Source organism: Hermetia illucens, chromosome 1 (assembly GCF_905115235.1).
Source record: "Hermetia illucens chromosome 1, iHerIll2.2.curated.20191125, whole genome shotgun sequence".
Lineage (NCBI taxonomy): Eukaryota > Metazoa > Arthropoda > Insecta > Diptera > Stratiomyidae > Hermetia > Hermetia illucens.
This window is the reverse complement of record NC_051849.1, coordinates 42,458,983-42,486,647: the sequence shown is the minus strand read 5'-3', so window position 1 is coordinate 42,486,647 and position 27,665 is coordinate 42,458,983. Positions and strand designations below refer to the sequence as shown.

The window sequence follows — 27,665 nt, the reverse complement described above, 5'->3', positions numbered from 1 at the left end:
TGATTTGCAAAGCGATGAACTCGCGAAAGATGATCGTCTAAAACCTCATTCGATATTTTATTTTAAAGCTAAGTCCTTAAAATTCAAAGCACCCTCAAATAGTTACGTAAGATGATAAGATGATTATTATATTCGTATAATTGATAAGTAGACGAAATTCAACTATTCTGTCAACTAATAAATATTGTACCACTTCTATGTATAGAACAATTGAGAACGCCGACGATAATTTTTCTACAATTTGCTCTTTCAAATTAATGATGATAAAGACATTTTTTACAAGGAGAAAATTGCGCTTCGTTCAAATTCTCATCAGCTTACAACGCACCCTGTGGTTTAGTTAAGGTAACATTCGTTAAGAATTTTTTTTTTTGTGAGAGAACGAGAACACAACGAAAGACGATTTTCCAATTCGCGGCCCGTGCGCGATATTCGTGAGTGAGCTTCTTCCTGTGTTTTGGCGATTTTCAGAATTTTTCGAATCGAAAGGGAAGTGCAGTTAGCGCAGAGTGCAACTACCACTGATTTTGGGCTAAATGTGCGTGGACAGACGGTAGACTCGAGCGTTCGTTTCACGGATATTCGTTCGGAAAGAAAGAAGTGCGAACACTACTACAGTGTCAAGTTGAAGCAAAAGAGTTGTTTAATTGAGTTCGATTCCCGACACCGACGGATCATTTCTGGTATATTCGCTGTTGTGTGGCGTGAAGCCGCTGCCGAAATCGAAGGGGTAAAGTGGGCCGTGCGTGAATTTTTGCCATGAATTCGAAAGCAGATGTAAATAGGCGAGTGCTTGCAATCCAGGCGAAAAAGAAACGTCACAAGCCCAATAAGAAAAAATGCAAGCCGAACGGGATCACGACGAATCAAGCATCTGGGGCGGCTGCCATAGTCCCATCGCCATCGGCAGGCCCCGTCATAAGCGATGAGGCGCCGCTGAGCCCAAAGGCCACCACGTCCGGAGCGAGGCAGCAGCATCCGCCACCACCCTCGGCACCGTCAACCTCTTCGGAACGCAATGACGTTGCGAATGCCGATTCCATCCTGAACGCGTACAATCAGCAAGGGACGGCCTCGTCGGCGACAAGCGCTACGCACAATTCGAACACGATGAAAAAATTCAATAAACCAGCTGACATCCATCCACCGAGAAGTTCCTCTAACGAGTCGGAAGACTCGCAGCTGAACAGCGAGGAGGAGGAACAGGAACTTAGGGAAGACTACTGCAAGGGAGGATACCATCCCGTCAACATCGGTGATCTCTTTCAAGGTAATGATTCTGTGTTTTTACGCCGATCCGTGCTTATTTATTGTTGGTAAACAGTCGCCGTTTGGTGAACGTCCGTAACTTTGGTAACAAATTGTGACTTGGATCAGGACTCCTTGCCTACACGTCGTTTTTCCCCTGCCCTCCTCCATCTACATCACGTACGTTGAGTGTAAAATCGATAAGAATGCCCCACACCCCACTTTTTCGCCTAACCAAACTTTTTGGGACGTTTCGGCTGTTTGACACTAATTTCTTCTAGTTTTTCGGGAAACGGCCGCTCTGTTTTGCGCCGCGAGAAGGGAGTGCTGCAATGTGGATTTGACGATTTTATTTTAGGTAGCAAGAGCTCGAGAGTATGTCAACGCTCTTCGCGCACTAAAACTCCACGCCGCTCCTCACACCTCATTTCACACATGCTGCATACCCGCACTCGTGCCTTCCACCAACCACAATTTTGAGTATGATATGTTTATTAAAGCAGCACGCCGTCAAACGAAAGTATTTTGGGCTATTTCTTAACGATTTGATATTGTTTGCACTTGCTCAGTGCCGGGCACGCTACATTGACCCTTTTTCAATTTCGAGAGTCTGGCGAAGATGTTCATCGCTTGCACATAGCGTATCTCGTGTCTATGAAGGTGTACTTTATGAGCACAGCTTGACTGTCCGTCGTGTCGGGGATGTAAAATGTATGTGCGACAGGTTGTGTTGGAATGTCCCCGCTTTGGGAGTTTCAGCTGCTTTCCGCGAGTTTCCTATTGCCCACTTTGATTGAACGTGCCAATAGAATAGCAGGTGGTCATCGATTAAGCAATTCAAATTAGGCGAATTAAGCCTTTATGGAGAAGCGTAGACGGCAGTGGTTGGAGGATGTTTACTTCTGTAAAGTTTCTACTTTAACGGATGTCCTTACATTTTCGTTTTAGAAAATTAGGTTGTGATGAAGTTATACCTATGATTCAATTCTTGTGAAGTTCAACGTTGAAGGAGGGAGTATTGATGATTCACTAGTTTGACTGACTAGACGATCGATTGATGTGTTAAGACTTAGGGGGTAATCCCTTTGATCCTTGAAACGGGAAGATGAAATATCTATAAACTGCTACCGATGGCTTTCATTGATTTAAAGTGTTGACTAGTACCGTTTGTTGTTGCAGCTGGGCTAAATATGGTATGTCATTTCATCAAATTCTTCATGTGTGCTTTCGGGCGTTGTCAGTGAAAGTTCGGATGAGTTTGATATCAATTGACGACAACAGGAAGAAGAATATCCAAATCGGATCTGAGTTGAGGGGAATTTAGCTAGTCAGACCTTTGCCTCTATACAGAAACTGAATTATGTATTTGCAGCAGTTTAGAAGGAATTACAGGGATTTGTATCACCCGTTGAATACTATTGATTAGGAAAGTAGGGTCACGTCTTAGCAATCGTATATGTAGGCTAAAAATTTTATTTCGGTGATTTCTCAATCATGAAAAGTCACTCGCTTCCTTTCCACTTTCAACTTTTTTCACAGGGGCTTCTACAATCGGCATAGTCATAGTCGTTAGACCAGAGCTTTTTCAAGTTGCACTGAGTTATATATATTCTGCGGATTAACGTTATCTTTCAAGGCCCTTTAATTGTTCAAAATTTGGGTAATACCCCATATTTGATGAATTAGAGACCTGTCTTATCGCAAGTGTCACACTGAATCTCGCAACGAAGTAGTTTTAATATGCAACACTCGCTTCTATTGAGGTCATTCAATAGTTTTCGTAAAAGTGGCTTATTCACATCGGTTCAACTCTATCTCGAAAATTTGTATTTCTTTATATTAGAAACACAACGTATTGTAGATCTCCCGGGAATAGTTTTGCTGGTAAAATGATAATTTGGAATACTTAATCTTCCATAGTCTATGTCGTGTGCCAAGAAAGTGGCGTTTTGACTTTTTTTAGTGCTATTTGTCCAGAGTATTGCGTTTTAACAGTACGATATCAGATACAAATCACACTTATTTTGTTTTAAAGAGAGGACTTGGGAGTCAGTTTCTTTCAGGATATTGATTGTAAGATTCCGGTCCGGGTTAAGGAGCATTACAATTGTGCAGTACTAAGCATAAACAGGGATTTTCGATATAGCAGAGGAGAATGCTTTCTATGAGCATGAGTAATCTGAATGCCAGGGTGGGCATGTGATTAGGTTTGTATATGACTGCAGCTTTCATAACCTTGTTATCGACGGCACACTCTTCGAGTACAGAGCCTCCCATAAGGTCATTGGATTTCGATTGATCGACTCCGAATATCAATCATGTTCAGCATACGCTGTCTTCTAAATGTGTGTTACCAAAGCGGCGCAGACATCGGCCTCCAAAGGGTTCATCTGATGGTCCTATCGCATTTGTTCACAGCAGATCTTCGGACCCCAAATTTAATATGCGCTGTCGTTGAGCTGTGGTTCGATGAAAGTAAAGAGCTGAAAGCGTTGTTGATGCTGTATTGTTGCTCCGAGCGAAAGTGAGCGTGACGCACAGGAACTTCGTTATCGTGAAAAAGTATGAGAAATGGAAGTGAATTCCATCATTGCCTTGATGAGTTAAGCAGAAGCTGCTGCAAATAGCAACAATTTCGCCACATATTCCGAATCACGAAAGAGGTTCCAGACGAGGATTTATCTTTGCCATCAATGCATCCAAACAGAGTGGAGCCGCCGCAATTGACGGTCTCCATGTGGAATTTTTAAATTTTTCTGTGCGGATTCTACAGTCTCTGTACAGTTGTAACTTCCATACATTCGTAAATGCTGGGAATTTTAGATGATCATTGAGATTACGTCTTGAGTTCGACAACTGAAGGTGTATTTGCGTACTTCCTGCTGTCGCGAAGATATTATATAAAATCATCCTGGAGCGCATCAAGGAAACTTCGAAAGCTTGATCGACAATGAACAGGCTGGTTTTGGCTCTGGATGCTCCTATATTGACCATGTTAATACCCTTCTGATGATTGTGGAGCAGTGTGCAAACTTTAGATCACCGATCCAGGAACGCTCTTCGCAGGAGGGGCAATTTTAAAATTAATAATAGCTATTATGAGAGTCACATATGGTGGCACAAAATATATGCTACATCTAGGAAGAATCTTGAGGAATTTGAAATTCAAAGTGGGGTTCTCCAAAGTTGCATCTTGTCACCGATACTTTTTCTTGTCGTTCACGATGACATGGTTCATGCTTCCTTGGTTGGAGAAAGTGGAGGGGTTCAATAGACTATTTCATCTTTCCTCAAACATCTGGACTACGCTCATGACATCTGCTTGCTCTCTTACAGAATCATAGACCTTGACCAAATGAAAAAAAACACGAGTAGATCCCTTTTACAGTTAATTTTATTTGCTCCCTTCTTCAATTCGACGGCTACTTCTAGTAGCATTAATATATATCAAATTAATTGTAGTATTTCTACTAACTAGGCGTTTTTTATTCAAACTAAACTACAAGAAACCGGGAAATCAAAAGAATTATTTGACCAAATTTCTTTGGATTTGGAAAAGAAGCCAAGCAGAGTTGGACTGAAGATACAAGAAACAAAACCAAGGTTCTCACTCTGACTGATCATCGTATTCTCCCTGTTTGCATTTATGGGCAGAACATAGAGGGCGTTGTTCAATTTGTTAAATCCACGAAACGTTTTTATAGACCGCGACACCGAATTTGATGCCGCTCAATAACAGCGCTAAATTAACCTTCTCTTTTTTGCTCGAAATTTGGAAATGCAAATATCTCAATACTAACATCAACTTGAGTCCGTTCCGTGCCAGTGGTTTTTTGTGCTACTATATGGAAGAAGCACATGGCAAATAAGTGTCTGTAGTGTGTTATCGGGTTACTACGTCGGCGTAGGGGCCAGATTCCCGTAGACCTGTTGATCAGAAAACGAAAGTGACACTGGATAAGTGAGACATTAAGGAAGGACGTCAATTCTATGCCCGGTTATGCTATGCAATAGAACCCACTACCCAGGACAGCGGGTGAGAGGCTGCCCTAGAACTATGTGACCAACCATTACAAATCTCTGTTTATAAAAAGGGTCACAAAACTTTTGCCAATGAGAAACAAGCTTATTTATTGCAATTATATAAAATTCTGAAGCAAAGGATGTTGTCGAAAAGCTTAACAAAGTGGTGAAGCTCCATTGCCCACCTGGCCCAGCTTCTGCAAAGTTAAGCGATTTCGTAAAGCAGTATCGGTGCTTGAAATAGTTTTCCAAAACATGTTTGGAAACTAAGAATATTCCAAGGCGGAATGTTGAATCGTTCTCAAATTGATGTAATTTTCAAATTACGCAACAGAAAAAAAATATTGCAGAAATCACACGACTATTGGCAGAAGTCGAAAGATTCTTATGAGCTTGATTGCGGATCCAGAAAACTATGCAAATAGAGTCACCGGGTTGATCACTAGTGTCAATAGCACGCTATAAGCATGGGGGCTTTGTATTCTGTTCTCGATTCCAAAGAAATTGTCGAACGAGCTGGTGTTAACACGAAAAATATAATTAATGTTTCGACGCACATTTAACATCGCAAACTAAAGAGAAAATCGCAGCTTGCCGTTCTTCTGGAGTAGCACCATTTGGGATTTCACACATGCCGCATTCCACTGTCCTGGGAGCGGCGCCACCGAAGTAGTTAGCAGATGTAGTTCGCTCCTTTTTGTTAATCCACAAACATGCCATGGGTGCCAATTATATCCCCTAGTATGCTGGCCAAAAACCGGCCAAAGTTGAAGTAATTTTTGCTTGGAATTGAGAAAGCCATTGAATCGGTCATCCACTTAACGGCGAACCGGGCGAACGAAGAGAAATTGCCTCTCATTTTTCTATGCATTGTTCTATAGATGGCCTTTGGACGTCGCACAATCCCATTGACTCATTACAGAATTCTCTCTGAGGCTACACTTTTGTTTGAATTGTATGTTGGCCTAGGATGCACATGGTTCGTGTTTTGGATTCACGCCATTTATCCATGTTCCAACCTCGGCTTTTGTTCCATCCGTGTATCTGGTTTCTTAGATGGATGTTTCTCCAGGAATTCCAATCCTCCGTAAGAGCTTCGCTTTTGGGATATGGGAAAAGTTTGTTCTTTATAGCTCCCAGATAATGCAGAGAATGAGGTGAATTTTTGGAAGCAGAAGCAGCCCGCTCTACTTTTGGCCACTACACCAGAGCTCTTTAGATAAACACGTGTCTTAGCGCGACTTGGTATTGTTTGTTTATCATATTTGTTTTTAGCATATAATTGAATGTTTTCAATAGAGATTAAGCGCCTAATTTGAATCTTTCCAATAAGCCATGTTTCACTTTAACTACACATTCATTTTCATCCAAAAAGGAAATCAGCGGTTTTAACGTAAAAAAAGCAAAATGAACTCAGTATTGTTATACCATGCGTTAATGGCATCTCTTATGCTATCGGTAGTTTCGTGCTAAAATTCACCATCGCTGTTCTTGGGAAAAGTATTACGGGTTAATTCTGTAGAAGCGTATATCTTGTGAAAGATAACATACCAGTTTTTGAAAATTTTCAAATGTTAGGTGTGATTCACAAAATATATTTCCGTTCGTATATTTTATATTTTACGGTGCCACAACATTGTATTATATTTGATTTTTTTTTAAGATTGTATGCATAGGAGGAAATGTATTTTTCATCCTTGAGCTATTTCCGAAGGGGTGCGACAATAGTTCATTATTTAATTTCGGAAATTCTTACTGTAGACGACCCTTACAATGTATCCTAGCTGATTGCATCAAATTTCGGCTGATGTTGCTTATAATTTTCATTATACCTTTCATACGAAACTTAAATTTTCCTTAACATTGTTTCAAATCGTTTGATATTCTATATAAACATAGCTTCGTGAATATAAGAAAAGTTGTCAATACGCATTGTTTTACAATTTAGAATTTTCAGGAGTTTTTTCCGATAAGTTTGAACAAGTGTCAAACAAAAGTACGAACATCAAAATTATCAACTGTAAATTACATAATTTGCCGCTGTGTGAACGTAATATAATTTTCAGTATCACTCAAGTGCTAACAGTCGTTCTGCTGTGACTATCAAATTTTGCCAAGCACGATATGTGTTCAAATCCACCACCATATGATTGTTTGGCACAGTGAGTCTAATAAATGAGTTAGACATTTTTCTTCTATTTCTAAAGCGTATAGTCTTCAATGGTCTTAAATATTTGAAACTTTGCTTCATAATTTAACAACTTTTATCAATGCAGGATTGAAATTTATCAGTCGTATTTGTTTAACGACATCCGAAAGCTTAAGTAGTCGCATTAATGTTGCCTCATAAATGACAGCGATGAACTTGACGAAAATTCTTAAGGAACTATTAATATTATAATCTTTTGAAGCAGTAATTTATGGTTGTTTAGTTTCATACTTTCGCATGGACGTCATATCAAATGGTATAAAACATGTCTCTACTTAGTTGATTATAACGGGCATTTTGTATTTTACTTTGACTTTTCTATTTTGGCTTTGAAGCTGTGTTCGCTTCCCCTCATAATTGGATGTCCAAATAGTCTCCGTAGTTTGTGATTTCGTTGCTTGTGAGCTATAATTTCACACTTGCTGCACTCTTTCATATTTCTTCGCAGTTGTTTTTAATTTCGGCATATAATTCAATCATGTATTGCTCGACGAGCAACGAGACGTACTCAGATAAGTTCAATTTCTTCGCATGTTTCGTTTATTTTTGGACATGGATCATAATTCTGATCTGTTATCACTTTATTGCAAATCAATTGTTTTCTTACAATTATACAAGGACCTACAGGATCTATCGCTGTCAATTTACAGGTTGTTTCTTATCTGTATAGTTCATAGGAACAATGATTCTTTTCGCAATATCTTACGCTTTGTTTTGCTTTTCTATATTTATGTCAAACTTGAGTTTCCTAAAGGAGTTTTTTTTTCTGGAAGTAACTCGGTCCTCCATAAAACCTCTTCAGCCATGTTTTATTCACTGTCAGATATTATTGATTGGGAACAGTCTTCGATAATAGGCCTGAAAAAAAGTTTCTTAATGTGATATTGCAGTCGTAATTAAGATTTTAATATCCCGATGTTTACGAATATTACTGCCTTATAATTGGTAACACATTATTCAAGTAAATGGACCTCAAACGAGAGTTACTTCAATTCTGATAGCGACGACATTCAAATAAGGTCTCACAAGTAGAGCCTGTCCAGGTTATTATTTTGTCAATACTGAAGTGGTTGGTTATGTAAAAATTTGACTTTTCTATGAACAGTGAGGGGAAAAACATCTTGCGAATGAGGATTTGGAACCTTCCTTCTGAGTTACTGGGCAGAACATCAAAATTGCTTAAATCCTTGGGGGATCTGTAACTAAAAGCTTTGCGGAAAATCATAGTGTTGGTGTCAAGTGGCCGAGACCGTTTCTATTGGGATTTGATCTTCGCTTATCTATTCACCTTTTATAGTGAAATCTAGGAAATTTACGAGTTCAATATGCAATAATAATAGTAATTTTTACAAAGGTGGGAATGATTAGAATTATTTATCACATTTTCATCGAACTCTAGCCTTTCATAATTACTTAGAATTATTTATCACGCTTCCATCGTACTCCAATCTTTCATTATTAATTTTTTGGGAAGTATCTTATTCACATTAATTTCTTACTAGCTCGAAAGTTTAGCATTCAAAGATCTAATATGTTAGAATAATAATCGTCATTAGTATATTATTTTTTAGATTGTTTGAGTGGATAGCTTGGTTCATTACATATGAAAGGATCTCTGAAATATGACAGGGTCAGTGTTTGCATTTCTTCATTTTGTTCACAATGTACAAAAATCTGATAAATTTCTATTTTAAACAATTTTGAGAAAAGGAACCAATTTCGTGGCTACCAGTTTAGAGGTGAAAAATAGTTGCAAAATGGTGCATCAGATTTGATAGAAAAGTAAGGGACTGGCACCATTGCAGGCGATTCGATAGCGCTGTGTTATTCTATTTCAGAGAGCACGTTAGTTTATCGTCTAGATATTCAGTTCCAATTAAATCTGGTCTATGGGGAAAATTCTTATCAAGAGTCTAATGTTCTTCGTGGTAATAATCATTTTGGATGACTGAAGACTGACTGGAAAAAGAATTTCGCTCAGGGAAGCCTTCAATTTCAAAAGTCAATAGAAACTTCGAATAACTGTGGGCCCAATAGCCAGTCAGAGGTCGTTTAACAGTAAAGATGATATTGTTCAATTTCACTTCAGTTTCAGTGTGTATGAAATTTAAGATGAAGATTTGCATACGTACCAAATTGATGCCAAAAAACACAATTGGAAGGAAAATCGAAAAAAAAATCTTGATCAGCTAATGATTAGTGATGTTGAATCATGGATTTTTTTTATTACGACCTGAAGCTAACCGGTAAAATCGAAGTGACGCTTTGAGGTATCGCCCCTGCCGAAGGCTGAATAAATCAATTCTGATTTTAGGCAGTATTGGTATTTTCCGCAAAGAATTTTTACCTTCTTAGGAAACTAATGACAGATTCTTTTACGGGGATATCATTGAAAGGCGCGGAACATATTTTGTTTTTTTCTTTTCATCAAAATGGAAAATGTGCTAAAGGGACATTGAGTAACTGTATAGAACATTGAATCGGCGATGTACTAGTGAGGAGGGTAATATTTCCGATGACGTACATTCTACCAAAAAATAACCTGGGCTCGAGAAAAACCACATAAGTCAGTTAATCATCAGAGTGAATTTGTCTTTCTCGAAATTGGCTCCATTTGAAGCGATATATTGTGATCATTGCGCAGTTCAGCCAACTAAACATTTTCTACAGACATATTCCGAGATCATCTTCAGTTCTCCTAGTGAATTTTCTTCTAGGTCATCAGTCTATTCTAAACAAATTAAGTTTCGAAGATAGAAAAAGGCTGAGGGATGATTAGAGGAGAAGGCTTTTTGATCGAAAGGTTGCTCATGCTGGATTTCTGAGATAAGATTGTCGTTTTGCAAAATCCACGCCTGCGGCCATTTGCGGCGGATACACTTTCTTAAATGCTTCAATACTCTTAAATAGTATTATTCGTAGTACTGTTTGGTTCACTGGGCGAAAGTCCGAATAAACAAACAAATATCAAAAAAAAACAATGAGTGAAACCTTCACTTTTGAGCGTTGTTGACGTATTTTTTTCCTGATACACCATTTCATCATCTGTCGCTTTTTTTGCATATCATATTCATAAGTTTCAGTTTCTTTTTTTTGCACACAGGCTTTTGTGTTGATACTACAGATTCCTCGTAGACTTTCTCTATTTTCATTGGGTCGCATGGCAACATCTCAAGCAAACTCTTTGCTTGGTATGGCAGTTTATTCTCAAACACATCGTCAAAATAGAGGACAGTTGTACTACCATATAACCCCTTTAGAAAACCCCCCTTTTAGGAAGCAAGTCGGCGTCGGCAAACCGGAAGCTGGACGCTTCACGTATGAAAGGTTTTGTGTATTTCTTATATAAAGACATTTGAGTGTGCATTTGTCCCATTAGTACGTAGCACGTAATGTATGCATATATTATGTAAGAGTATCCACTTTCAGGTAATATTAACATTCATAGTATTGAATTTGCAAAGAAGCGACAACTTTGACCTATTATAACTTTGTTAGTAATAGTGCGATTCCACCACTTAGCAGGATCATGCTCTATATTGTAGTCTATATTATTGCAAAATTTCGTGGTGCTAGGATCAAGGGGTTTTGCAGTCAATTACTAAAAATTATAGTAATATATAAGGCCTACAAATAAGTTCTGTCGGTTTTTTTTTAAATTTAAAGCTTTATTGTGAAAAATTGGTTATTCATTGTTCAAAGTATTGCCCATCGCTAGCCACAACTTTCTTTCATCTTTCAGGCAATTCATAGATACCGTCGTGCCAAAAATTGGCCGGCTTGGTCGCTATCCACTCATCGAGCCATTTTTTGAGTTCGTCGTAATTGGAGAAGTGCTGGTCAGCCAGGCCATGCTGCATTGACCGGAACAAATAGTAATCAGAAGGAGCAATGTCTGGAGAGTACGGCGGGTGGGTTAGGACTTCCCATTTCAACGTTTCTAGATATGTTTTAACGGGCTGTGCAACATGTGGACGAGCATTGTCATGTTGCAAAATAACTCTATTATGACTTTGCCGGTATTGCGGTCGTTTTTTCTTGAGTTCGCGGCTCAAACGCATCATTTGACGTCGGTAGAGTTTGCCCGTGACCGTTTCGTTCGGTTTTAGCAGCTCATAGTATACCACACCCAACTGGTCCCACCATATACACAGCATGATCTTCTCACCATGAATATTCGCTTTGGCCGTCGATGATGAGGCATGGCCGGGGTATCCCCACGTTGTCCGACGCTTGGGATTATCGTAATGGATCCACTTTTCATCGCCAGTAACTATTCGATGCAGAAAACCCTTCCTTTCTTGTCGTTGGAGCAGTTGTTCGCACGTGAAAAAACGGCGTTCGACGTCTCTTGACTTCAGTTCATACGGAACCCAATTTTCGACCTTTCGGATCATTCCCATTGCTTTTAAACGGTGGGAAATGGCTTGCTGAGTGACTCCAAATGTTCTTCCAAGTTCTTCTTGCGTTTGCGATGGATCTTGGTCGAGCAATGCCTATAATTCTTTATCTTCAAAAATTGTTGGCCGTCCGGCGCTCTTCGTCTTCTAAGTCAAAATTGCCACTTTTAAACCGTCCAAACCACCTCTGACACGTTCGCTTAGATAGAGCATGGTCACCATAAACTTCCACCAAAATGCGATGACTTTCGGTTGCTTTTTTCTTCATATTCAAATAATGAAGTAGAACTCCCCGCAAAAACACATTATTTGGTACAGAATTGGCCATTTTCGTTGATGAAAAAAGTATTGTTGTTTACACTTCAATTGAATAATTTATACTGACGTTTTTGCTTATTGACAGTAGCTTTCCGATGAATGTTTGGAAATGTGGATCAATGGAATAAAAAACAAGCTACGCCATCTATTGTGAAAACCGACAGAACTTATTTGTAGGCCTTACACTATTATTAACTTTAATTGGACAGAAATCGATATGAAGGGTATTTCGGAGCCTAAGCACCATATAGTGCCAGCCTCTTGATTTTTTTTCAGATTTTTCGATTTGGTAGTTGCTACTGAACTGTCTGTTTTAACTGCCGCATATTTGCAATGCTCGAATTAAACCATTTTCTGAAACTGCAACATGATGGTATTTTACCCAGGATGGCTTAATTGTCAATAAGGACTAGAAAAGGAGCTCCACCATGCTATGCAGTTTATAGTATATACAACTCAAAAGGCTCAAAAATTTCCTTCTGTTTCTTATATAAAATTTAAACGGTAAGAGGAAAGTTAATTTGTATAATCGAAAGGATATTTCTCTATTTCCTACATGGACGTGCCTTCCTCGACAAGTGCGGTCGATCTTTTCCACGGCTAGTTACTCCGCTTTTACATTGAATTTCAGGCACTGTCTTTGTGGGAATACTAGCGATATAGTTCGTCCTCATTCTCTGTTCTCTCGAACTCGTCCTTAAAACAGTACATTTGAATGCCACACCCGACCACGGTGTTATTATTAACTAAACCAAGCTTTTAAAGTTTCTGGCAGACGTTCAGACGATCGCGGATATTTTTTATAGAAAGTAAAGGCTTCATTTGGTTGATCGATAGTACCGCTGTTTAGTTTGGCTGGATACTCGTTTATCAACTCCTGCGGACCCGTTTAACCGTCATCACTGTTTGCGTGCGTGTTTTCGATCACTGTTTGCGTGCGTGTTTTCGGGCAACTTTTTCAGAAAGTGCTGATGGTCGATTATTTTTTGTCTTATCTTAAAACCCTTTTTTTCATGATGCTTTTGCGGATCACAGATATTTCATAGATGTAGCCACTCCTGCAGCCGTCGAAGTCAAAGCATGCTTTGCATTTTTTACTTGCCTTTGTATTCGGGTATTCACTGCTGTTGTCTAGAAATTTCACTTGGATACCATCAAGTTTTATACATTTTATTGTTTTACAAATCTGACAAAAATTGAGGCGCCTTCTCATTTTATCGAAGAAACGTTTGTATTAAATTTTCCTTCTTATATCTTGGAGACAGTATCTAAAGCTTATTAAATTTCCTTCAATCTTCAAGTTTCCCTATTTTGGAGATCGTTAAGCAAAGTTACTTCTTTTGGCACTATCATTAAAAATTTGGTTATCTCTATCTAAGAATTAAGTAGGCATTAGCCGGTATAAGAAAAATGAATCCCAAGATTTTCTAAGTTGGTTTTCCCCCGGTACATTCATTCAGGTAATTTCTTGCTGTTAGCATCTAGAAACTTGCGCGCCGCCCTGTAGATCGGAATTATGTTCAGACACTTTTAGTCTTCTGGTATTATATTGGTGTGCATGTCAGTGGTTTGACCGTGGGTTATAGATGTGCGACCCATACTCGACTGCTGCAATCACAGAACCATGACTGCGAATTTAAAAGCTCCCACTGAAGTTTCTTCACGTGTTTTGGATTTAATTCTGTGTAACCTTAGATATTAAAAGCTCCCAATTTAGGACTACCATTGAATTCCACGATGACGAGTCACTTTAATTGCAAGGTGCGATATTAAATTCTATTTTGGATATAATATATATCCAGACAAGTTTGGCAACGACTTGCCGATGACCAAGATGACATAATCGTAACCTACTGTGAGTACAGAAAAGGTGTGCAAAGATTTTCGAAGAAATTGTAGGGTTTTTCGGAGCTCTACATAAGCGTTTCATCCTTTAAAATTAATTCAAACAAATCTGGTTCTACATGTCATATTCAATAGATCCCGGCTCATCTACTAAGCTGGTAAATTGCTGTCAATGTTTTTCTTTCTATATAGATGATCGAGGTGATTTCCCCTTCGTTTATAGCCAGGCGCAACATTGACTAGTAATTCTTGTTCGAAGTGTGGAACTAATACATACGATTGAAAATTTTGATGAAGTGTTTCCTGCACATCTTAATCAGAAGAATTGATCACATTTTTCAAGGTTGTGAAACAGTAGACGTTTTCTTGATTGGAAATCATCCTTATTATCAGCAACCTCTTTTGTTGCGGGTATAGTAAGTAGGGTTCGTCATAGATGTTGTCACAATGTCAGATTTGTAACACGATCCTCCTACTCATGGTAGTTATTTGATCCCCTTGCCCTTTATGATCGATTGGCTGCCGAAAATTAAATTTATGCCAGAAATATAAGCAGCTTATATTCATTCAAAACATCTGTCGTCCGCTGTATAGCGGATTGTTTTATGTTTAACTAGAAGAGGGGCACTAAAAAAGGGTACATAAACGGTTGCAGAAATATGAGAAGTTAAAAAAGTCATTCATTCACTATTCCTCAAACTTGAAAACATTTAGTCAAGGAAGTCTAGCACCACCTCCCTAGTGCGATGATAATCGTGTCGGAAGCTTTTTTGCCGCCTGTTTCCCTGCGTAACCCTTATTACCAATTGTACATTTCATTTCTAAAAATACTTTGCTACGAAGTATCAATTTTTCTAAGGGACGAAACTACATTGCTGCTTGTTAAGCGATATTGCGTGACAGTGGTGTTTGTAGCCATGCTTACAGGGTGGTAAATATTTAAATCCATCGGTAATTCATGAAATAAGGTTACGCTCCGGTTTTTTTCCATACATATAAATGTAAGATGCAATGAATTCCCCATGCATTGCTTGCGCACATGTACGTACCTATAAGTTTAATCGATTCCAGATGCAGTTCATTGGTCTATTCTCAATTCTTGGGTATATGCTGCAAAGAAACTTCTTGCTACGTCCTCAATTCGCCTAGTTTTAAACTAATTAGTACTGAGTTTTCATCCAACAATGTTACTCGCCCACTAGTCATAAGTACATTTCCTAGAAGACATGTATAATAATATTATAAATTATTTCTCGTTTGTAGGTCGCTATCACGTTGTCCGCAAATTAGGCTGGGGACATTTTTCCACCGTATGGCTGTGCTGGGATTTAGAGGATAAAAGATATGTTGCTATAAAAATCGTCAAATCCGCGCCACACTTTGCTGAAACAGCCAAAGATGAAATAAAGATTTTGAAATCAGTACGTGACAGTGATCCGTCGAATCCACGACGAAATAAAACTGTACAATTGCTAAATGATTTTAAGATAACCGGCGTGAACGGTACCCACATTTGTATGGTATTCGAAGTATTGGGTGATAATTTATTAAAATTAATTCGTAAATCTAGTTATCGAGGAATACCAATAGTAAATGTTAAATCAATAATTCGACAAGTACTGGAAGGACTTGACTATCTTCATACGTGTTGTAAAATAATTCATACCGATATTAAACCAGAGAATGTACTGTTATGTGTAGATGATCAATACGTAAGGAGTTTGGCGAACGAGGCCACCGGATTATATGTAATGAATTTTAAAATGTTTCCATCGTTTGTGAGCCGTGCTCCTAGGGAATATCGAGAGCCGGCTATTACAAGCAAAATGAGTAAGAATAAGAAGAAAAAATTGAAAAAGAAGGCTAAACGCCGCCTGGAACTGTTCAAAAAGCAGTGGGACTATCTTGAGCAAAGTGGTGGCGAAGGTGCTTCGCAAACGAAAGGAGACCCGAATTTGGATGATGTAAGCAGCAATACGACTGCTGAGAATATGAAAATCTCGGAAAACTGTGTGGATGCTATAGTGAACAATGAAAGTAGTAACGGTGAGGCTAAAAGTATTGTTAATGGGGACATCAGCGATGAGTATAAGGAAAATGATGAAGATATTCATGAAAAACCGTCACAAGGCACTCAAAGAAGCTCTTCTGGCAAAGATCTAGACCTGTTGAAAATTGATAAGGAGAACGGCAACAAAAATCTAACGACTCTCATGAACATCCCATCATCAACTCTTGGTGAGGAGGAAAATGATGACAATGTCGATGAGAGAAATGCAACGGGCAATAGTTACGAAGGTGGCGATACGCTTAAGAATTGCAAATCCGATAAAGATTCAGTTGAAAATGAATTAATGTCGCCAAATCACCAGCAATCTGAGCAATCTGAACATTCGTATAAATCAACACCAAAACTCGATCCGGCACTAGAAATCTGTGATGTGGAAGTTAAAATAGCGGATTTGGGCAATGCATGCTGGGTGTACAAACATTTCACGGAAGATATACAAACACGACAATATCGATCGTTGGAAGTGATTCTAGGCGCTGGATACGATACTTCAGCAGATATCTGGAGCACCGCTTGCATGGCATTCGAACTCGCAACCGGCGATTACTTATTCGAGCCTCATTCTGGCGAGAATTATTCCCGCGATGAGGATCATATTGCACATATTATCGAGCTGCTCGGTCCAATACCGAAACATATTATATTCCGCGGTGCATACACACAATTTACATTTAATAAAAAAGGAGAGTTGCGCAATATAACAGGGTTAAAACCGTGGGGTTTGGTTGACGTTCTGGTGGAGAAGTACGAATGGACGCAGGAAGATGCTGAGGCTTTTGCGGATTTTCTCAAACCCATGTTAGAATTTGATCCAAAAAAACGAGCAACAGCAGCTGATTGTTTGAATCATCCTTGGTTGTTAGATAAATAATATTTATAGTCATACCGTTAGTAAAATATATATAAAATAACAAACTACATAATAAAAACAAAATTTAGTTATACAATAACATGAAAAATGAAAATCCTCAAAACGATGCAAAATGTTCTTTCTTCATCACACATTGTTTTTAATGTTTTTATTTTTTGCTTTATCGTTTACTCTTTCTATAAGGAATTAACTTAAACTGTCTGTCGTAAACATCCACAAAAAAACACGTCGCTGTTTGAAACTATTCTTTTTTTATGGATATTATTTTTAATTTTGACTTAAGTGTCTCCTTTTTTAATGGAATATCGAACTATTTAGTCTTCAACCATAAGACTTTAAATAATTGTTAATTGAAGATGCGATGAGATTAATAGGAAGAAAAGAAACAAAAAACTAAATTGTCTGCCCGATTATAAACTGAAATAACAAATATATATACAAATAAAACATAAGGATGAGGAATTTATTTCCTTTCCCTTTTATAAAACGTTTAGTAGATTGGATAGCGTTTTCCTTTCGGACATTTTGTGTGTATGCTTAGTTGATTAGAAATTAGCTCTTTTGTGCATGAGTTATTGAATTTCCCCTTGTAGATTTGAAAAGAAATGTTGTACGTGCGAACGGGAAACAAAAGTAGTTTCCAGCAGCATCGCTTCATTGGTTCCTTTTATCGTCCGCCATTGTTATAAATTTGACAATATTGAACCAATCGCTTGAATACCAAAATTAGCAGATATGACTGTAAATGTGAACCATGCATGTTAATTTGGCATCTATTAAGTTTGTTTTCAGGTTATCTGCTCAGTTAGCATTGTTCCCACTCCTCAAGCCATATTGGTGTATACTCATTTAAAAATTTGTGAAATCTAGCCAGGCTGGATGATTTTTTGCCAAAGATATTGATAAAAGGCCAAATGAAAAGTTTTCGTAGTTTCAGGTTGTTACAAATCTTCCTTTCTCAGTGCATTAAACCAAGAACCAGCCTAATGATGTCAATTACGATCCATAATTCGTCAATTACGATCCATAATTCGTCAATTACGATCCATAATTCGACTAAGCTTCAATTCAATTCAATTCTTCAATATTTACTCTGCATCGATTTCAAGAAGCTTTTAATTGTATAACATTTCGGAGAAACTAATAGCTATTTTCAGAGCGATATATGATGGCGCATAATGTCATGTGTTGCATCGAGGAAAATTTCAGAGTGATTTTCGTCTTGTCAACGATACATTTTCTACTCATTATCAGTGATAATTTTAATGTTGGCTTGGTTGAAGGATTTGGACGAATCCGATGGACGATTTCATTTTTGCTCAAACACTTCGACTACACTGATTAATAAATCTGCTTGCCCTTTCACCGAGCTATGAATCTTGATCAAATGGATTTGGAGGCATACAGAGTCGGGCTGAAGATAAATGCAGCAAAAAATAAGGTTGTCAACCTGGCAATATCGAAAGTGTCTAACAATTTGTATGTTGAGGAAGCGTTGTTTCTGCAAACGGCGGTACCGAACTGGTTGTGGACGCATTGCACTTATTTCAACATCAAATTAGGGCTGCTGTACGCCTATAATCTCTCTGTATTGTTATATGGGAGCAGCAGATGTTTTTTTATCGTTGACGTGTATTGATGAGAAGGCGGAAGTGACAATGGATGAGTCGCATATTGAGAAATGGTGATAATTCCGTCATTGGTTATGTCATGCCGTCGAATCCACAAACAAAGGATGGCCGGCGAGCGGATCCACCTACAGCTATGTGGCGTAGAACAGTGGAGGAGTGCAAGTTTATCAGAAGAAAATGCCAGGAACCGATAGCAATTGCGCGTAGGTATAGTCGACACGCTGTACCTAGCGAGTTTATGGCAATGAGACAACAAGCTTGAGGTGCATGCTTTCTACATTTTGCTAGTGTATCATAAGCAAACGAATGGGGCGGATGATCTTGCTTTTCTTAACACTAATTTCCGAAACATGGATCGTGAGAAATGGTTAATAAGTTATAGGCCCACATTTCTAAAATAATTTTATGCTAATCTATTCTATGGCCGCCGTTTTTCTTCACTACTGTCTTCTCAAGTTACTATAAAGTTATAAAACTTTTTGCCAAGAGAGGCGACAGTATGAATTGATTTCAAATGCCTTTGTAAATGATTGGCTATTGCTAATCTGCTGCTTTTGTCGGTTTATTGAGAAGCTTCCAAGTTGGATCAACAAGGTGAATCTCTGCGCTTACTATTTTTTTATAAATATATATTAACCTAATCAAAATATATGCGTCAGTCGAAGAAGGAGCAGATATCACCTGCCTTTTGAATTGCCTGATGAGAATCTCATTGTATATTAGGTCGTTTGTACCATCTGTCTTAGTTGGCTTAGTAGGCTCGACCGCTCGCGTGAAGCCGTAAAACTCCGGACCCGAGTGTCGCCATCGAAAAGGGGGATCCACGATTGATCACATCCTCGATCTATGTTTCACCTACCTCACATGTTTTGTGGGGCATTGACATTCTCAGGCCATGTAGTAATAATTTTGCGAGGCTAATAAGAGGAAAAGAACGAAGCCTTCAAAGAAAGTTAACTCATATTAATATTTACATTACACTCTCAAATCATAATTAAAAGAATCAAGTATAGGTAAATTCAAAGCAAAATAAAATAATGGTTTGGAACCACTCCGAATAAAAGTAAACAAGTAAATTAAAATAAATACATCATTAAGATTTCTGTGTGATGTCTGATAAATTCATGGGCACCATTGTAAAAACTGGATTTCATTAAATAATTTAAACATGACCAACATTCGCGCATGAATGCAGACTTTAAACCGACAATCTTAAATTTTGAGTTTAATTTCATGATTGGCAAGACATAACATATGTACATATACCCGTTTGTATATTTTTTCTAAATAAAGTTAGTTGGGCGCGATTCTGGTTGCTTTGTTTAAGTCTAAGCACTGAACTCTTTTGATAACTGGAGTCAACAATGCACTCAGAATTTCCTTGTGGTCTTTTCTGTTGACTAGACTGAATATCACATGAAAACACTTAAATTTATGGAATTCCTTTAGAATGTGAACTTTCAAAAACCCAATTTTCAGGGTCTGTTCGGACAAAGGGTCTAATCCTATATATTCCGTGCGTGAACCTCTTTCCGTTGCAGAATAAATAAAAAAAAAGAAGTCAATACTGACGCGTCGAATCGCAGCGCATATAATCCTCTTCAATGGCCTCCCCCGGATCACATCTGATATACTCTAATCATCGGCAATAAAAAATGAAACCGAAATATAACCCAGCGAAATCAACATTATTTTCTTTTCTACAGCACAAAACTCGCTCTTCATCGTTTAAAACATAAGAAAATTTAATTAGCTGAAATGTTAAATATTGTTTTTAAATTAAAGAAGAGATTTGAATTGTGAAATAAATAAGGATAATTGAGAAAACAAAAGGGATAGAAAAAATGTGAGGATAAAGAGAATATTACACATTATTGAATGCATTTGGTCAGATTTGCACCTGGAAAAGGCGAATGGAACACCGCTCGTATCGCTAAGCCCCGGACACTACAAGCTTCCCAAGCGAAACTAAGTGTTGCACCTTTGTATATCATTCTTGTTGCGTTGAATTATTATGTTTTACAGAAGTTTGTTGCAGTCAGTAGCTCCGATTTGCTCACTGGTTTCGGGAATTATTTGTTTAAGTATACTAGTATGTATGCTGGAATGCCTGCTGGTTACTTGCCATTTTATTATTTTGCGCGTTTTAGATCCATGTTACATAGCACGGGATTAGACATTTTTTTCAAGAAGTGTGTGAAATTTATTTAAAATGTTATTGTCTGGCGGCAAATCATTCTGACACGGTTGTTGTGAGTATTCAAATCTTCTAAAGGAAGATGGAGAAATTATCAATAAGATTTCTGAACGTAGCAGTGAATGGAATGATAGAACCTATTCTATCATTCCATTCACTGCTACTGCACTGTTTGCATCAAAGCAACACCCTTAGAAGACTGCTCTCTTTTAGAGAAACTGAATTCAAAATAGCCGGAATTATTCCAGAGTAGAATTTCCTAATCGTTTAGATGCTTAGATGGATATGCAGTTTGTATAGGATCGAGTTTTGTGGTCATATTCTGCAGCCGGTTGTTTTATCTGTCCTAATAAATTTGCTAAGTGAAAAGTCGGGGTCTTATTCGCTAATTCAGAAAATATTAGATGAGGTGCACGTTGTTAAACCCCTTCTGTTGTTCTCCAGGCGGGAAGTTTAGTATGATGTGAGTTTTAGTATAGACAAACATCGTGTACAGATGTTTCCGTTGAACATAGTATCCGGTTATTAGACCTGTCAATGTTTTCATTCCCTTGCTCTTGATGCAGGTTCAGGAATTCGGCAGTTTTGTTTTATAGTCCATCCTGTAGCATGAATTTTCTATACCTATAGTCCATTACTGTCCATTTCTAGAGTTTGATGTATGCTTTTTTAGAAGCATACAGCGTCCGTGTGCCACAGATGCCCACATACTTCTCCAATTATAAGGCGAAATGTAATATGTAATGTGATAACGTAATCATATCCCTGGGCTAAACACCCTATCCTGTTTAGTAAGACCAGTGAATAATCAGAATATATAAATGATTAGAAAGTAGACTTAAAAAAATGAAAAATGAAATGCATGAAAGTATTTACTAAGAAACTGGGAACAGAGATTGGTTACATTTTTCAATTGTTGAGCTATTGCTGTCTGGTTAAGCACAACTTAATAACAAAATAACATGAATCCACGAAATCAGGTCGTTCTATGTACTTTGGAAATATTGAATCTAGTTTCTTCATTTATTAGAGGTAGAGGATCCCTTGTGTGCATGTGTGTTAGAAAATTAGTTTATTGTATGGGCTCCTTACAGTACACTAACGATATTTGATTCATTGCTATTCCACTAAAAGGTGATTTTCTATCCTGATAAAATCGAGAGTTGTCTTTTCGTGAAATGTATACATATGGAAACTTATTTAATATGAAATTAAGAAACGAATTACTATTTCAATGATCCAACAGTCATGGGGCCCCATCTAGGTAAACAATGCCGATTAAATCAATTTTACATACTGACACAGTACGATATTCTTTACGTTCCTTACGTTCATAAAACGAACCCCAAAGGTATCAACTAACTGTTTATTCCAACAGATGAAAAATTGTCTAACCCCTCTAAGATATTTGTGAGATTAGATTAGAAGTTAGAGTTTTAAAACAAATGTAACAAAAGTATGGGTGTTTCGGGAGTTGTTTTCCCGTGGGGTATTATACAGTCTGAAGGACTTCCCTATAATGAATTTAAGAGTGCTTCCCCTATTATAAACAACGGTATAATAACAGACGATTCTATTGAAGACAAGAACAACCCTAACAGCGTTAGACAATAGGACCTCTCAGAGCTCATTATTCCATATGTTAATTCTTGCATAGTAGGAATCAGCTAAGAGCCTTGATGTCATTAAATTTAACTAAACCCTGGTATTCCTGTAGTTTACTAATTTTTTATGGCAGAATGGCGCTTTTCAAAGTAGACTGAGAGGTGGTTTGAAACGACATAAGTACTCCATATTTCATTTAATAATAATCGTTGGCGTAGACTGTAATTACCCCCATGTGTCTGCAAAGATTTCGTTGCCTTTATGATTTGTCATCTAAGAAATACTTTGAATCGTAGAGACAGCGTTATGAACAGCATAATTAATTATTCTACGGCTACCATACTGATTTTTTATCTTAAGGTTTCATTTATTTACCTTAACAACCATTACCAGTATGTAAAGATAGTATACGTTGGGAGCATTCAAAATCTTCCTCCAGGCTTTTGTGAAATTTGAATGCAAGGGAATATTGAAAACTGTGTTACGAACACATTAGAATGACTCATAAGAGCTAGCCTTTAAGGCAACGTATGGTCAGATGAGTTCTACTTGCCTTGAACTAGGTGTTGTCCTTTTTTTTACTTTTTCTGTTTAAGAACTGCCTTTGATTAATGACAAAAATAATACAGGTCCATTTAAGCTCTATATGGACTGGTGATGAAATTTACATCATATGGGTAGGGATTTTTGTAATGCAATATTGTAAAAGAATCCATGCCGTACTCGTACAACACAAAGCTGAATGTGAATGGACTCTTGAATTCAAAAATGCAACCTTCTGAAACCCTCACTAGAAGCATTAGTCCCAATATAGACACAATTGCTATAGCGTGGCCCTCGAAATAGTTGAATAATCCGAAAGACCATCCGTATTTTCGTATCCGATATAAGTGCAAAGCCCAGGGGAATTGTGATTGTATTTGCCATTTGCTATGCTGTTTTCATTGCTGAACTACTGACTTTATTATGTGGGAATCCCTTTATTTGGATGAGAAATGATGGTCATTGTGCGGGCGCAACTCGAGCTCAACACGCGGATCAACTCTTATTGGAATGAAAACAGTAACTGACTACCGTTTCCAATCATTTCTGACCATGATGAAATACACAAAGTGCTATTTAAAATACATAGCACAAGCAATTATGTATGTTAATTAAGAAACTGGTGAAGGAGGAGATAGGGACTCTATTGAAGAAAAAACCCCGATGAAAACTCCTAGTAGTCACCTTCTCAGAAAGTCAAGGCGCCTCAAAGTAAAGTTTAAATTTTCAACCCCCTCCTCCAGGGAGGGGCACGTAGAAGAAAGAAGAAGGTCTCTTTATTCTAGAATCGTGGTGGTCTTCCTTCCCTAAAAATGTATAGTGCCTTATATTGAGGCTAGTTTAATGTAAAAACAGTAGGATTTAATTTTGAACTCCGCATTTGGAAGGAGTAAGGAGAACAACACGCAACCCGCATTCTGGCAATGTGTTTCAGCTCCTTCCACGGCTTTCCGAGAAGCTTGCACCCTTTTTTACTAATCTACGTCGCGCAATTCTAGGGCGACCCACTCGTCAGAAATGCTGGCAATGTAAGCTCCATAATGGAGTTTTCGCTTTTCATAATATGTGTTTTATTCACTGCCCCTTCCGTCTATGGCCCGTACGATGGCAGAGCTCTTTATCTGTTATTGTCCCAGGCCGGAGTATCTCGAACAAAGAGAGTCATTCGGGGATCATATTGGTCAAGGGATGGAATTTTTTGGCGCTATGCTGAATCGCGCTATCATGTTAAAACCGAGTGGATAAGTAAGATCAATGCAGTTACTAATTCGCTCCTATGATTACATTAGTCTATAAGGGCGGCGGCGGGTGACCCTGACCAATGTGCGAGGCCAGATAAAAGCAGCAGGATCACTCTCAAGACCATTCGACATCAACAACGGTCTACGACAAGGGGATGCCCTATCATGCGTCCTCTTTAACCTGGCCCTCGAGAAATTGATCCGTGATACTGAGGTAAATGCAAGAGGTACGATCCCTTCAAGTCCACCCAACTACTGGCCTATGCTGACGATATCGACATTATGGGAAGAACGACCCGAACGACGTACAAACTGCCTTCATCCAGATCGAGCAGGCGGTAATTGGCGCGAGATCTTGGGCTGCTCATCAATGAAGGAAAGACAAAATATATGGTGGCAACGTCAGCACCGAAGACGAATCAACCAATAACATCAAACCGCACTGGTCAAACAGGAAGAATAAGGATAGAAGAATACAACTTTGAGACCGGTGACAATTTCTCCTATTTCTCCTATCCTCGTAGGGTCGAAAATCACAACCGATAACAACTACGATAATGAAATCCGTGCACGGTTGTTGTCAGCCAACAGAGCCTATTTCAGTTTAGGCGCAAAACCGGTATGTCTGGAGTTCCTTATTAAGGCAGGCCTAGACCGGATACCGGTTGTTGCGCCGTTGATGATGATGATGAAGTCAGTAAATTCTACTATAAATTGGTCAAATAGACTAAAATACATACGTACACACAAAAATGGTTTTGTCAAAGATTGGACTTTTAGGGCAAAATTTTCTGATTTTGCGTAAAAAAAGGTAACACAAACTGTGTTCCCCTTCAATTAGCTTGAGTTCCACCGTCAGGTAACTTTAAATTCGACCTTTAAGGAGGCGAAGTAAATTTAGAAATATAGGCCTCATAAACGCTCATGTTCCTACAGAAGAGACTCCAGAGTCGGAGAAGGATACCTTCTACGTTCCAGTTGAGCGGACCCTCGAAGCCTGTCCCAGGTATGAAATCAAAGTCATACTTGGAGATTTCAACAGTCAAGTAGGGACGGAGCTCGTATTCAGGCGATACGCCGGCTCCCATAGCTTAGATAGGGATACCAATGATAACGGACTACGGATTACAAACATACGTGGGCCCCTCCAGACGGGACCACTTTCAACCAAATTGACCACGTGCTGATTGAACGCCCCCACCTCCCGGCGTTAATAAATGTTAGAACCTAAAGGGGGGGCTAATATAGACTGCTCCGGGCTCGAATTACAACACCACCTACAATCTCCTCTGGCAATCAGGTGCGAGTGAATACTGAAGCCCTCCGTAATTCCTATAAGGGGGAAATGGATGCCACAATAACGCAGTGAACAGATGTCTTGGAGATGAAGGATCAATAAATGATTTTCACAACCACTTGAAGAGTGGTATTATTGATACGGTCACAAACATACTTGGATCCAGCCCCAAGTAAAGTCGGAACGGTTGGTTCGACGATGAATGTAAGCTAGCAACGGAACGGGAGGAATGCTGCATACCGAGTAATTCTCAAAGAACGTAGGCACCCGCAGACACTTATCGCAAGCTCGGGAAGTTTTTACCACCAAGTCAGCAGGATGAAGCCTTATACACCTCGATGCTCATCCTGCCGAGACAGAGGAAAATCTGATTTACGACAGAATGGGCATATTTGAGCGATGGGTTGCTCGCTAGGTCAGATAGCTCCATAAGCCAGAACATCAGAAGAATTCTACGAAGAATTTTTATCCCTACGTGAGGATGAACGATTTCGTAGCCTCCATAATGACAAAATCTATGAGTGATACCACGACCGTCTGGCTGTGGATGAAATCCGGTTTCAACAGGTAGCAGTGGGCGGGTCACCTAGTCCCCTAATCTCAACTTTCGACATTGAGGAAAATGGGACGAGGTAAAGTGTTGAATTCTTCACACAGTGGCATGATCCTGATATTACGATGACAAGAGGAAAGTTTTTCAGAACTCGCAGAACTATTGGGAGAGTCGAAAGGTTATCAGGAATGATCCCAGATTCAGAAAATGACGGGAAAAAAGGCACAAGAACGACTACGTGTCGCACTTCGAAGATGGCTTCGAATTCTGCTCTTACTGCGAGAGAAATCGCAGACGAGCTTACGTTGAAACGAAGGTACGATCTAAACATAATCAACGAAAGGAAAGAATATACAAGTTGAAAACAACAATTATTAGATTTTGGGGTGAATTTTTAACAAAAATGTTGAAAGCTTCTGGAATTCTTGATGATCTGCTGCGAGTTTATAACATCAGGACAACTAAGGGGCAAGGGACGACCCACGTTCTATTATGATTTCAATAAGGTACTAAATAACAAATTGTACGAACAAAATTTTCTTCGGGTACCAAGTGAGTTCGAACTAAAATATGTACGTGATTCTTTAATACTGAAGTTAAGTGATTTTCCATGCAAAACAAGTTTACGATTAAACATAATGTTTAAAATTGTATGTATGTATATCGCACTTGATCAAGTGTGGTTTGATGTTCTCTTCTTGGTTGATTGACTATCGCGACAATATTGTTTGTTGTAAATTATAGTCTTCGAAAAGAAGTAAGTATTGCACATGATGCTAATCAAAAGATATTGTTAACCTCCCCATTGATTATCTCGCCAGGCTTCCTACATACGAAGCAGGAATATTTCATCGGGTATTGATACGAAAGAATTTTAGAATAATCGCTTAATAAATACATAATTTATCACTCCAATCTAAATTAGTGATATCTGTAACGACATGTCATTAAACATACTTTCTTATTCAATATGCCGAATAGTCGCCAACCGAATTGTTATCACTTATCTGACCAGAGTACGAAAAACACGAGATACATGATTGTGTGATGATAGAAAACTGAACGCACAGTTAGATACTAGCCAGCTACCACACTCCGCCTTGCCCCGCAAGGGGGGAAATTAGTGCGATTACGCACGATTTCAAATTGCTTTGCCCTTGAGCATGAGCGAGATGTAACGAAATCCGATCAGCTGTGTTTGACATACCGCCCGGACTTGCCAATGTGTTGGTGAGATCGGCAAGTTTTGCTTATGTATAAGCGAATACGTGAAACAACTTTTTGCTATATGGGGGAGCACGCCGTAGTACCAGAATAGCAAAAGCTCACCGATCTCTCTCTTACCAATACGATTTGAAGAAAGATTATGCTTTTTCCTTGTTTAGCGTCTCTGATGTGTAGAGATAAGCTTTTGCAGCACATTCGCAAGTGGGGTCATTTAGTGTGGGTACTGCCTATAATAGATCTACTGTGACTGAACGTACGTAGGTGTGAATACACCGAAAGCAACAATCGAAATATCGATTTTTTCGCATCAAATATGTCACTTTTCCCCGATAAGTCCTCCCAAGTTTATTGAGAATGACGAGATGAGGAAGGTGCTTAGCCTCAGT

At 38.6% G+C, this 27,665-nt stretch overlaps 1 protein-coding gene across 2 annotated transcripts; it reads left to right on the top strand.

Moving 5' to 3' along the window:
* Positions 1-7: 7 nt before the first annotated feature.
* Positions 8-17,483, top strand: LOC119647268 (SRSF protein kinase 3). 2 transcript variants are annotated; one of them, XM_038048158.1, is made up of 2 exons: positions 8-1,270; positions 15,307-17,483. In XM_038048158.1, exons 1-2 carry the CDS (start codon positions 760-762, stop codon positions 16,983-16,985), a joined length of 2,190 nt encoding a protein of 729 aa, XP_037904086.1. In that variant the 5' UTR covers positions 8-759; the 3' UTR covers positions 16,986-17,483. The 2 variants fall into 2 exon arrangements, with proteins under 2 accessions (XP_037904086.1, XP_037904087.1); XM_038048159.1 differs by lacking the exon at positions 8-1,270 and adding an exon at positions 15,068-15,251.
* The last annotated feature ends 10,182 nt before the right edge of the window (positions 17,484-27,665 follow it).